The sequence below is a fragment of the Capricornis sumatraensis genome, chromosome 13, assembly GCF_032405125.1.
Source record: "Capricornis sumatraensis isolate serow.1 chromosome 13, serow.2, whole genome shotgun sequence".
Lineage (NCBI taxonomy): Eukaryota > Metazoa > Chordata > Mammalia > Artiodactyla > Bovidae > Capricornis > Capricornis sumatraensis.
The window spans coordinates 74,306,227-74,320,069 of NC_091081.1; the positions used below are offsets into that span (position 1 = coordinate 74,306,227).

Sequence of the window (13,843 nt, forward strand, 5' to 3'; positions counted from 1 at the left end):
ACAAGACATGAAATGGAGCACTGCCCATGCTGAGGAGTCAGCGCGACCTTCCGAGCTCAGGGCTCAGTCACCCCTGAAGCAGAGGCCAAGAGCCCCATGATAACAGAGAGGTGGATCCCTTTGTCACAGACGTTAACCTCTCAATGTCATTGGTAGACCCCCTTCCCAAGAATCAGGAGGTCTTGTCAGCCCCAATGAGTGATGGATGATCTTACTCTTCATCAGTGGATAGCCCTGAGACGTAAACCTGAGATGCTCAATGCTGCTTGGACACTGCATAGAAGTAAACTATGACGGGAAAGAAAATGGATCACACAGGCCACAGTGTAGATCCCCTGGAGGAGAGCATTGCAGTCCGCTCCTGTATTCTTGCCTAGAGAATCCCCATGGACAGAGGAGACTGGTGGGCTAAAGTTCATGGGGGCACTGGGAGTCAGACATGGCTGAAGCAACTTAGCATACACAAAGGCACCAGAGTAGAACAAGCAGCCGGAAGAGACCGCCAGGGGGCGCCCGGGGGAGCACAGGCTCCCCGTCTCCACGCGGATCCTGTAAATCGGGTTCCGGACTCAGTCCTCAAACCCTTTCTAATGAGCAGTTACTTTGGCCCACAAAATGTCTAGGACTACCCTGGGACAGAAACTACTAGAAAATATATTGCTGATGACACTGCAGTTAAGGGCTCTCTCCAGGCCCTTTCCACAGATCCACAGAGTTTTCCGGTGGGGGTGGTGTTTTTTTTGGGTGGGGGGGGCGGTGCAGGGGGGAATCGAGTCTTTTAAAGAAAAGCAGGGCTTTCCTCGAAGCTCAGTCAGTAAAGACTCTGCCTACAACGTAGGAGATCCGGCTTCGATCCCAGGGTCAGGAAAATCCCAAGGAGGAGGGCATGGCGACCCACTGAAGTCCTCTCGCCTGGAGAATCCCCATGGTCAGAGGAGCCCGGCGGGCTACAGTCCTCGGGGTCGCAAGAGTCGGACACGACTGAGCCAGTAAACCACCACCGCAGGAAGACTGCAGGCGGGAATGGGGAGGAAGGGGCGAGAAGGACTCGGAGGAGAAAGAAACGGGGAGGGACTGGAAGGGACAGGAGTGAGTCACGAGGGTCGGCTACTGCCCGGCGTCAGTGACGGGGGGAGGAGGCCGGGGCGGAGAATGGACTGAAAAGCTGCGCGGGTATAAATAGCTCCCGCAAAGTCGGATCCAACCAGTCTCCAGCTGGCGATGGACTGGAAGGGTGGCCCCGGAGCGCGCCTTGTTTTCGCGGCTCTTGTGCTCCTCGTGGCTCTCCTGTTCTGCACAGCGCGAGGCAGTGAGTTCGGGGATTAACTTGCGAGGAGAGGACATGGGGCCATAAGACCCGAGAGGGACGGGGTGTCCGAGGCGGTTCGGGGAACACGCGGCTGGGCCCCCTCCCTGTTTAAAGCTCCGCGCGCTCCTTTCCCGCTGGGCTCCTGCTCCCCGCCTGCTCTCGCGGCTGGTTGCCGTTCCCCGCAGGCCGTCCTCCTGCAGGGAAAAGACAAGATCTGGGTGAAAAAGGAATCCCAGCAGGAAGGGAGGGAAGGCAGGGAGACATGAGAGGCAGGTCGGCGTCACGAAATGCTGCTGTAGCCCCCCGGGCTCCCCCGTCAGGAAGTCGGAGTCACTGAAGCGGGTGCAGGAAAGGTGGCGGCCGCTTCCGAGGGACCGAACCCACGGGGCTTCAGGGGAAGGCTGGGTGGAGTCTGACCACTTGCCTTGGCCGCAGGAGAGGCGGCGGGAGATGGGCAAGGGTCTAGGTGGAGTCCGCCATTTGGGCGGGAAGTGGGGGGCCCAGTGCAGGAGGGCTGGGCGGGGAGATGGGTGGAGTCTGTCCTAGGAAGCCGCCTTAGAGTCCTGCTTGGTTACACTATTTTTTCCCGAATTCCTCCCCATCCCAAGAACCTCAGAGCCTCCAACCACTTCCCATCTGTGAAGGGATCCTAAACCTGCCCTCTTTCAACTGGCATCCTATCTTCTTGCCTGAGAATTCAACCCAGCAGAAGCCTCCCAGCCTAGCCCCCAGGACATAAAGCAGGAGAGATGGAAGCAGAGTTTCCCAAAGTGTGTGACACAGGGCACGAGGGTGAGGACGGGCACCCCCACTTCTACCCTTCGGTCCCACATTCATATTCCCTGACACTATGGAGACAGTGGCCTAGAATAGCTATTATTTAAGACAGGAGTTGGAGAACCTTTTCTTCAAAAGATAGAGAGTAAATCTGTTTGTCTCGACAGGCCATTTGGTGTCTGTGTGCATTATACATCTCCACGTTTGTGCTACAAGAGCAGGCAAAGATGACCTGGATAAAACCTAAAGAACCATGTGACTTCCCTGGGTCACAAAACAGTAACAGATGACTTATCCCCTAGGGACTAGTGCAAGGGATGCCTTAGCTGCCTGTTGGTGAACCAAAAACTTGCTCTGTCCTACCTTGTAGGTTCTGGGTGGTGTGAATGTGAAAGGATTGTGGGTCCAGCAGATATGGGCTAATGTCCCCTGACCCCCTCTGCTCTAGAGTGGTTTCCATGGTCCATGGAGATATAGGGGACACTGCATGAAGCCTCAGGCATGAGCAGAGTAGTGTGTGCATGCTAAGTCGCTTCAGTCATGTCCAACTCTTTATGATCCTATGGACTATAGCCCACGAGGGTCCTCTGTCCAAGAGATTCTCCAGGCAAGAACACTGGAGTGGGTTGCCATGCTCTCCTTCACGGGATATTCTCTCACTCAGGGATAGATCCCACATCTACTCCAACTCCGACATTGCAAGCGGATTCCTTACTGCTGAGCCACGGGGGCAGGCCCTGGAGAATAGTGGTCCTACTACAATTCTGATGTCAGGCCTAGGCCACCTGCTGCTCTCTCTTATTTGTTGCCTCTGGCCCTTCTTATGCCAAACCACAATATCACTTTAATCCTCTGATGGCTGGTCTATCTGAACTAACGATTAGGGTTTGATGAGCCCAGATCATGATAGACAATGTTGACATTTCATGACCAGAGGCCTCACCTCCACCAGCCCCTAGGACCATACCAGGAGCCACATTTAAATGGTGTAGTATTCCCCACTGCAAATCACATGGCCTTGCTTCAGGACATAAAGGGTCTGTGTTGTGAACCTCCACGTAAAATGCCATATTCGGCACATAGCACCTTTCTGACCACAGATACCTCTGATGTCACAGGTTCTGCTGGGTCATCTGCCCAAGAAGCAGGTCATCATTCACCACTCATCTGTGACTGCTTTTGTGCTAGGACAGCAGTTGTAACAGAAAACCATGATCTGCAGAGCCTGAATATGTCATATGTCCAATTATAGAAATTTATGGACACACTTGGAATTAAATGGAGATCGGATAGGGTCGACACTCCTGCAGCCCTGGAGGGTTGTAGGTTGGTACTCCTCTCTGTTATTTTCTCCAGAATATGATATTGCTTACATGTACTATGGGGGGATGAAGGTCAGTGTCAGAAGTGTGAACTTGGAAATCGCTTCTATGGTGGCCTCACTGCACGGTAATTTACTAACTGTGAAGATTTTTCATTCATATTGCAAATGCAGTGGATGTGAAATGAGCACTATGAGGACCAGTGAATGGGTGACACTCCTGTGGGCAGGACGTGGGACAGATGTGTATTCCTTACACAGATCTCAGGCACCACAGTAATAACAGGCGGGCCATGACGATGTTTCAGACTGCTGGACATGATGACAGTCCCACTCTAGGTCCTTATGAATGTGGGGGTGGCTTCTCTGCCAAGTGTACACTTACCCCAGTCAATGACCGTGTGGCTTCCAAGGCCAGAAGGACTTCTGCACTTGCTGTGGTGATAAGAGGGCCCTCCTTGCTGATGCCTGGCATCTCTGTCTCTAGGAATGGATTCTGAATATAAGACCTGACTCAGTGCTGGATACTGCACAAAGGACCTGGACACTTTGTTGGGATGTCTGCATTCAGGTTCCTGAACACCCAGCCTTGTGTTTGTCTCTGTTTTTTATATAATTAATTTTTCCTTTCAATTGTGTAGTTTTTAGCAGGGCTCACTGCTCATCTGTCTGCCTCTAGGATCGCCCTGTGCTAGGAGCCAGCGTGGTACTCTCTGCAGTGAGGCCTGGCTACAGGGGGGCTCTCTGGTCCCCTTGGCCACTGCATCTGCTTTGTTTCTGACATAGGGCACTCCCCCTGGCATCAGCTCTTCCGCCTTCTCCATCCTCACTCCTGCTGGAAGCGCACAGGAACACCAGTGCCACCACCATCCCTGACCCTCAGCAAAAGTCACCCTGGAGCTGTTGGAGATGCTTCTCATCCGTTCTTTCCTCTCGGGCTCCATAGAACCTGGGGGACTGCACACTTTCCTGCCCTTTCATACCGTGCCCACCCTGGCACATTCACTTCTCTGAGCCTTTGATCCCCTCCTTGACCACCTGCCTCGGAAGTTCTGGATTTTCTCTTTCATGCCATGTGGGCCAGGCCTTCTCCAGGATCCCAAGACCCATCAAAGTGGTAGATCAGCAGCATCTCCCTGGCCTTGCTAAACCCTGTGACCCCAATTGTGAATTCTCCTTTCTGTGGCTTTCGGTTCTGTGTTGGCCTTATCAGCACAGTAGAGATAATGTTATGTGGTTTCTCCACTTGCTCAGCCTGTAGGTGGTGTTGGGAGCAGAGGGGCCTTCCTGCTCTACCAACCCAGCCCTGCAGCTTTCCTCTGCTCTCACATAAGTGGGGGGGAGGAGGTAATGGGTCTTCTCCAAAACCTGTCCTCACCTGCGTTCTCCTTCACAGGAGCTCACTCTCTTTGCTACAACTTCACTGTTGATCCTCAGCCCAATAATGGAGAGCTGTGGTGTGTCATTCACGGCCAGGTAGATGATTCATCCTTGAATCTGCCGTGAGTAGTTGCTCAATCCTGTCTGACTCTTTGCAACCCCATGGACTTATACAGTCCGTGGAATTCTCCAGGGTTGAATACTGGAGTGGATAGCCTTTCCTGTGTCTAGGGGATCTTCCCAACCCAGGGATTGAACCCAGGTCTCCCACATTGAAGGTGGATTCTTTACCATCTAGGAAAGAAGCTAGATGGCACCAGGGAAGCTCAAGAATACTGGAGTGGGTAGCCTCTCCCTTTTCCAGGGGATCTTTCTGACCCAGGAATTGAGCTGGGGTCTCCTGCATTGCAGGTGGATTCATTACCTGCTGAGCCACCAGGGAAACCCTTAAGTTTCTTTCTTTCTTTCTTTTTTTAAAAATATTTATCACTAGTCCTGGGAATTATTTGTTTATAAGATGAAATACTTTGTCTTAGGAAAAGAAAAATTAAAAAATGCACTCGCCTTGTACAAGAAAAAGCAGTGTTGGAGGAAGAAAACTTAAAAGCTAGAAGGAAAAAAAAAAGAAAAAATACAACAGAAACGGAAACTACTCTTTAATGGAAAGTTGCCTTTTTAAATTTTTTTTAATACAGAGGAGTTCTGCCTTCTTACTTTGGGGAAAGTAGGAGAGGAATTTACTGAAACATCTTAAATTTGGCAGATGCTAGCATTTCTCAGTGCCAGATGTGGGTTTGGGTCAGGTCAATAGTAAAAAATCCCTTTTACTGCACCTAGAACAGTACTATGCACAGAATGGGTGCCCGAGTTGTGTTGCGTAGAAAAAAAAAAAGTAAACAGATTTTGTGCTTATCTTCAAGGCTGGCTTAAGTAGAAAATGAATTTTTTAAAACACTTGAAAAAATTAAAGAATTCAATTTATTTATTTTTTAATTACATATGCATCATGAGGAAGGCACTCAATACCTAGCCACTGATCAGCGCCTCCCTGGAGTCAAAGCTCCTCCCAGACAGCTCAGGCTGTTACTAGTTGAAGCTGGTTATGACTCAGATCCTACCACCTATGAAGGTAACAAGTGGTTGAAAAGGACAAGTTGGTTTGCTCAGGAGCCCCGGGAAAATAGTGGCCTAAAGTCCTCAGACCGCCTCCAAGTTTCCAGCTTAGAAAGGGGGCAGAGGTGGCTGCTGCAGGGCGCATCAGCGTCTTGAGCACAGTCAGGGTGGTTGGCACAAGGCGAACATTTGAGCACCATCAAGCTTATGCTTTCAACCAGTCTAGGGGTCTGCGTGCTTGCAGCCAGCAGTTTTTATGTGCTGGATGTCTGCTTCCTGTAGAAGCAACTTGAGGCTTGTGTCAGCTCTTTGTTATCTTTCAGGGAACTGGCAGTTTCATGACACTGCTATGTGGCTGCCCATAGTCTAAATTGTTACCAGTTTCCCAGCCTAAGGAGTATTCCTTTCTCCATCTTCACATATTCTAATCCTTAACTCTTAAACCACCATTTTGAGACTCACAGGAGGCCTGGCTGACTAAAACTTTTCTACAAACAAAACGCAGACAGATACCATGGGGGCGGGTCTTTCCCACTAAGGCGCCCTAGGGCCCTTTTGGTTACAAGACCATTTATTACCCATTTTTCCATGATCCCAAGAAGCTCAGGGCCTCCAACAGCTTCCTGTCTCTTGAAGAGAGTCTAAACATGCCCTCTGTCAACTGGCATCTTATCCCTTTGTCTGATAACTCACCCAGCAAACCCCTCAGACCTGGCCCCCAGGACCTAACTTAGGAGGGACGGGAACAGGGTTTCCCAGAGTGTGACACAGGGCTCGAGGGTGAGGCTGGGCATCCCACGCCTACCCTTTGCTCCCACATTCATAGTGTCTAGGAATTGGGACACCGTCAGCAGTGCCACCCCACTCCAGTACTCTTGCCTGGAAAATCCCATGGCTGGAGGAGCCTGGTAGGCTGCAGTCCATGGGGTCGCTAACGACTGAGCGACTTCACTTTCACTTTTCACTTGCATGCATTGGAGAAGGAAATGGCAACCCACTCCAGTGTTCTTGCCTGGAGAATCCCAGGGACGGGGGAGCCTGGTGGGCTGCCATCTATGGGGTCGCACAGAGTCGGACACGACTGAAGCAACTTAGCAGCAGCAGCAGCAGCAGCAGCAGCCTATAATGGTTATTGATTAAGGTAGGAGTTGACAGATTTTTCTTCTACAGAAGAAAGTAAATCTCAAGGTCTCTTTAGGCAATTTGGTATCTGTATCTGGGTGCAAAAGGAGCTTCTGCATTTGGGGAGCAGCAGGAGCCAAATATAATGTATAAATCAACTGAGAACCAGACTTGTCCACTGTCCCGGTTTCTGACCCCAGTAATGAGTGAACCATTCCCTAGAGAATCATCCAAGAGCTGCCTCAGTTGTCTGTTTATGAACCAGAAACGAACCCTGTCCTGCCTTGTAGCTTCTGGTGGTGGGACTGTGATAGGAGTGTGGGTCTGGCTGTTATCGGCTAATGCACCCCCTTGCTGTAGATGGCTTCCCTGGTTCAAGGAGCCATAGGGGACACTGCATGAAGTCACAGATGTGATCAGGGGATAGTGGCCCTGTATCAACTCTGGTGTCAGGCCTAGGTCCCCTGCTGGTACATCTTATTTGTTCCCTGTGGCCCTGGTTATGCCAAGCCACATAATCACTTCTATCCTATGACGGCTGGCCTATCTGAACTAATGGTTAAGAGGTTGGTGAACCCAGATCATGATGGGCAACTCTGACATTCCATGACCAGAGGCCTCACCTCTGCCAGGCCACAGGACCATACCAGGAGCCACACTGAATGGTATGGGCTTTCTCACTGCAAGTGGTGTGCCCTTTCTTCAGGACACTAGGAGTCTGTGTTGTGAGCCTGCAAGTAAAATGCCGCATACAGCATGTAGCACCTTTCCGAACACAGATAGCTATGACATCACCAGTTCTGTTGGGTCATCTGCCCAAGAAGCAGGTCCAGCCACACTCATCATTCATCAATTGTGACTGCTTTTGTGCCAGGACAGCAGTTGCAGCAGAGACCTAGGGTCTGCGAAGCCTGAAATGTTTCATATGTACCATTAGAGGGAACCTAGGACCTCAGTGGTAATTCAGTGGAGATGAGATAGGGACCACAGCTCTGCAGGACTCAGGAGGCTTTTGGTTGGTACTGCTTCCATGATTTCCTCCAGGAGATGATGTTGTTTACACGTACTATCGGGATGGGGAGTCAGGGTCAGAAGAATGAATGTGGAATTCACGACTATGGTACCCTCACCCATGGTAGTTTACTAACAACACAGACTGTCCATTCATGTCAGAAGTCCAGGACATGTGCGATGAACACTGAGTGGATCTGTGGACCCAGAGATAACCACTGTTAGCAGGACCTGGGACTGGTGTCTATTACTTACCTGTTCCTCGGAGCATCACCTCACAGCAGGGGGGCCATGATCATGCTACAGTCCTGTGCATGATGTTAGCAACACACTGGGTCCCATATGAATGTGGGAGTAGTTCCAGCTCAGTTCACTCAGTGGTCTCCGACTCTTTGCGACCCCATGGACTGCAGCCTGCCAGGCTTCCCTGTCCATCACCAACTCCCAGAGCTTACTCAAACTCATGTCCATCGTGTCGGTGATGCCATCCAGCCATCTCATCCTCTGTCATCCCCTTCTCCTCTGGCCTTCAATCCTTCCCAGCATCTGGGTCTTTTGCAATGAGTCAGTTCTTCGCATCAGGTGGCCAAAGTATCAGACTTACTTACCCCAGTAAATAACCATGTGGCTCATCGGGAGAGGATGGAAGGACTTCTGCACTTGCTGTGGTGATGAAAGGGCCCTCCTCACTGGGACGTGGCTTCTTTCTCTGGTGGTGCCTTCTGAGAAGTAGCTCAGTTCTGGAAATTTTGGTAGGGATGTTTGGGAGGGACGGCCGCTTTCAGGCTGCTGATCATCCAGTCTTGTGATTGTCTCTCCTTGGTTTCTCTCAATCAAGCAGTTTGCATCCAGGTTCGCTGGCCATCTCTCTGCCTCTAGATCACCCTGTGCTCTGAGCCAGCACTGTGCTCTCTGAGTCAGGCCCTGGCTGGCACTGGGACTCTCTAATCACTTTCAGCTTCCCTGATAGCTCAGTTGGTAAAGAATCCGCCTGCAACACAGGAGACCCCAGTTTGATTCCTGGATCGGGAAGATCTGCTGGAGAAGGGGCAGGCTACCCACTCCAGTATCCTTGGTCTTCCCTTGTGTCTCAGCTGGTAAAGAATCCACCTGCAATGCAGGAGACCTGGGTTCGATCCCTGAATTGGGAAGGTCCTCTGGAGAAGGGAAAGGCTACCCACTGCAGTATTCTGGCCTGGAGAATGTATAGTCCATGGGGGTCACAAGAGTCAGACATGACTGAGCGACTTTCACTAATCACATTGACTGTTGTACCAACTTTACTCCTGACATACAACACTCCAACTGGAATCTGATCTTTCCCCATTTTCCATCCCTGTTCCAGTCGGAAGCCCACAGGTACACAGTCTCCTATCACTATCCCTGATTTCCACAAAAGTCAACCGTGAGCTATTGGAGATGGTTCCCATCCACACTTTCCTCTCTAGCTGCATAGACTCCATCAGGCTTTCCCATGGTGCCTGGTGGCCTGGACACTCTCCTGTCCTTTCATACCGTGTCTGCCCTGGCAGATTCACTTCCCTGAGCCTTTGATCCCCTTCTCTACCACCTGTCTTGGAAGTTCTGGATTTTCTCTTTCATGCCATGTGGGCCAGGCCTTTCTCCAGGCTTCCAAAACCCATCCTAGTGGGAGATCAGCAGCTTCTCCCCAGCCTTGCTAAGTCCTGTGACCCGTAATTATTAACTCTTCCTTCTCCGACTTGGGTTCTGTGCTCACCCGTCGTCTCTTTGCCCCTCTCCCTGTGATCCTGCTTCCTCAGGGGCATCCCCACAGGCTCCCCATCTCTCACAGGACCCGGGGTTAGATTCTGACAGTCCTCTGTCGTCTAGGCTTTTCCTGCATAGCAGCCTGGCACGTCTCTGCAAAGGTTATGATGCTGGGAATGGACCTGGTGGACAAGGGGACACACCCAGGATGTGTGAAATTTGCCAGGCAGGGGACTCCTCCTTCTTCACAAGGAGAGGAGGGGCACTGGCTGTATGGTGTGTGTTGTGGGGTGTTATTGCTCTGTCAGCCCAGCCCTGCACTTTACTCTGCTCTCACATAACTGGGGGAAGGGGCCTCAGGGTCTTTTTTCCCCAACCTCACCCTCACTGTGTTTTGCCTTCACAGACCCTCATTCTCTTTCCTATAATTTCACCATTGATCCTCGGCCCAGAGATGATCAGCCATGGTGTAAGGTTCAAGCAGAAGTTGATCAAAAGATCTTTCTCTCCTATGACTGTGGTACAGCTAAGATCAAGTACCTTAGTCCACTGGGAGAGGAAGTGAAAAGTATGAACGCCTGGGAAACACAGACTGACACACTCAAAGACACTGGAGACTTGCTCAAGGGTCAAATGCCTGACGTTACACCGGAGAAACACACAGACAAGGGTGAGTTAGAAAATCCAAACGCAGGAGGAGTAGACTGGGGGCTTAGCTGCATCCACTGTTTTCGGGTTAAAAAAAAAAAAGGGTATTGTCCTTCCCTAGTAGTCCAGTGGAAAGAGCAGCTGTTGCAGGAGAGACCAGGACCAGATTAGCTGGGCCCAGGGGAGGTGGACCCAGGTGGGGCAAAGAATCTGTCAAGTCCAGAGGCTGAGCTCTGTCTTTTCCTCGGTGGGGTCAGGACCTCTGACCCTGCAGGCCAGGATGACATGCTGGCGTGAAGGCAATGGACACACCAGTGCATCCTGGGAGTTTGGCTTCAGTGGACAACTGTGCCTCCTCTTTGATTCGAAGAATGGATCCTGGACAATGGTTCATTCTAAAGGGAGGCGGATGAAACAGAAATGGGAGAATGACAGGGCTGTGACGGACTTCTTCAAGAAGGTCTCCATGGGAGACTGTCAGGCCTGGCTTCAGGATTTTATGGTGTGCTGGGAGAAAATGTTGAAGACCTTGGGTAAGTGAGAAGAGTAGGAGAAGGTGGTAGTTCTCTCATGGTGACATGGACCCACCCCTCTGTGTGTGTGTGTGTGTGTGTGTGTGTGTGTGTGTGTGTGTGTGTATGTGTGTGTGTGTGTGTGTGTGTGTGAAATGACCCGTCAGAGGTGAGCTGTCCTGGGAGAACAATGGCCCGGGGATGCTCTGTCACCCTCTTCCTCTTCCACCTCTTGGCGTCTCTCCTCACAGCACAGGCCTTTGTACAATTGAACATGGATTCTCACTGATCCTAAACATGAGAGCATCTCTATGATTCCAGTCTCCTTCTTATTATTCCCTCTTTCTGGAACCTTCTTTTAAATGTCACCAATCCTCCTGGAAATCTGTCAATACCACCTCTGCTGTCAGCTTCTGAGACTCCATCCTGATGTCACCATCTCTGATGTCACAGCAGGACTGAGTGACTCTGTTGGAAATCTTGCTTCCCCATTAGCTGTCAAGAGTCCCATGGGGACTGGGCTCCTCCCTCCCTCCCATCTTGCCTGAGGACCTGTCACAAGGGCCTCCACGTGTGGGTGCAACCAGGCTGCATAGTAGGGGTACCTGGGTCAGGGGGGCTGAGGCGGCATCTGCTGAGTTTGGGGTCTGGACAAGGGCTTCACCCTTAATCTCCTTGCAGCATCACCGACCATGGGCCCCCCTACAGTGCAGCCCACGGCCACAGCCAGCAAGCACACCACCTGGATCCTCCCCAGTTTCATCATAACTCTCTTCCTGTGCTGAGTCCTTTCCAGGAGCAGGTACTGAGGGCAGAATTCAGAGGGAAGGCAGGAGCATAGGGCCTGGTGTGAGGCCGGGGAAGGTGAATCCCAGCCAACCCCTGCCCCTCACTGAACCTCCTCACCCTAGAAATGAGCAGGTGAATAAGACCCCATATCACCAAGAGCAATAATTGCAGACCTAACTCCAAAGGCCCGTTCTCACAGGAGTGGCATGAGTCAAGCAGGCAAGGCAGGAGACCTACAGCAGAGACTGTGGGAAGGGCTGAGGCCAGGCCTGTGCTCCTGGAGCAGCAGCAGGTCTGACTCAGTATGGCCTAAACGACCCCAGCCTCCTGGGGACCCAGAGCCTCCATCACTAAGCGGCCCTGCCTTGAGCAGAGGTGCCTGGGGATGGGTGGGTCTGAGCTGGGGTGGAGGCGCCCAGCTGGGAGGATGAGGAAGAGAGGGGGGCAGAGACTCTGGTCCCGAGAGCTGTCAGCTGCTGGCTCAGAGGTTTGACAGGAGTGAAAGAGGTTTGCCTGCAGCCCCCCATGTCTGTCAGGAAGTAAGGCCCCTCCTCTGGGGACCTGCTCCCTAGTCCTGTAGGCCCCCCCTCAGGGAGGATCCGGACCTGAGTAAAGGGAGCAGATTGATTCCTCACTGGCTCCAGTCCTGAGCCTGAGCAGGGGGTGTCAGGGCCTGGGGTGACTCTGTGATGCAGGAAGGAAGGAGGAGGTGACAAGAAGCTGCTGGGCCTGGGGTGGGGGTGGGGGTGGGGGTGGAGGACATAGGAGCCCCTCAGTGAGGGCGGGGCTGGGGGGGCTGGGGAAGGGCCGCCCCAGGAAAGTGACAGGAGTTCCTCAGCCCCCTGGACCAAGGCCTCTTTCTTTTCTGCAGGAGACGGTGCTCCCAGGAAGCACGGCAGGTGCTCTGTCTGCCTTTCTCCTGCTCTTCACTTTAGATCCAGGAGATCAGACCCCAAGAATCCTGAGTGTTTTCCGGTTACGATGTCACAGTAGATGCATCATCTCATGGGCTTTATCACATTTGACGAAATCCTACTCAGCACTTTAAAAAAAAAAACAGAAACAATTTACTTTGCCACTTTTTCCTGGTGCTAAGTGATGGGATTTCGACACTGAAATGTTCAAGTACTTGAAGAAATATCCACAAACAGGACATTTTTCATCGTCTTCTAGTTTGTGGATAATTAGACTCTGCCTTGTGACCTTGTTCTTGCAGATGATATTGCAAGAAAAATACCATCAGCTCTATTACAGGACTCAGGGATTCTTTCTGTGTCTGGAGAAATCACCTCAGCCTATTTTCAATAGAAGAAAGTTTTATTTATGACTATTTCCCTTAATAATTTATTATGCTGAAAGTGAAAGTGTTAGTCACTCAGTCGTGTCCGACTCTTTGTGACCCCCTGGACTATAGTTCGCCAGGCTCCTCTGTCCATGGGATTCTCCAGGCAAGAACACTGAAGTGGGTTGCTGTTTCCTTCTCCAGGGGACCTGTCTAACTCAGGGATTGAACCCACGTCTCCTGTGTCTCCTGCGTTGACAGGTGGATTCTTTACCATCTGAGCCACTGGGGAAGCCTGTTTATTATGCTAGTGCTATTTAAACCAGCATCTCAGGACTCCAGAAAACTTGAAGTATGTAAGAGTTTTGTTTTCTAACCCATGAGAGAGGTCGTGATGTCTCACCATTTCTCCATCTTATGGGATTCAGTGCACCTGGTGATACGGAGGAAACAGGGTCTGAGAGGACACACGCAGCTCTGCTCACAGCAGCCGGAACCTAGAAGCCACCTAAACGTCCACCCACAGGTGAATGGATAAAGAAGATGTGGGACATATACACAAGGCAATATTACTCAGCCATCAAAAAGAAAGAAATAATGCCATATGTAGCAACATGCATGGCCCTGGAGATTGTCATATTGAACAACGTAAGTCAGACAGAGAGGCAGAAGCACCTGTTGACATCCTTTATACTCAGAATCAAAAAAGTCGTGATACAAGTGCTCTTACTTACAAAACAGAAAGAGACTCACAGACTTAGAGAATGAATTTATGGTTGCCAGCGGGAAAGGATGAGGGGAAAGGGATAGTTAGAGAGTCTGGGATCAACATGTACACACTGATTTATTTA

The 13,843-nt window shown here is 51.1% G+C and overlaps 1 protein-coding gene across 1 annotated transcript; it reads left to right on the top strand.

Annotated features, from left to right (window-relative positions):
* Nucleotides 1-1,221: 1,221 nt before the first annotated feature.
* LOC138089692 (UL16-binding protein 3-like) lies at nucleotides 1,222-12,650 on the top strand. The gene is made up of 6 exons (XM_068985175.1): nucleotides 1,222-1,309; nucleotides 4,087-4,125; nucleotides 10,168-10,431; nucleotides 10,667-10,942; nucleotides 11,603-11,723; nucleotides 12,582-12,650. The coding sequence occupies exons 1-5, from the start codon at nucleotides 1,222-1,224 to the stop codon at nucleotides 11,704-11,706; spliced, it is 771 nt and encodes a 256-aa protein (XP_068841276.1). The 3' UTR covers nucleotides 11,707-11,723; nucleotides 12,582-12,650.
* Nucleotides 12,651-13,843: the final 1,193 nt, after the last annotated feature.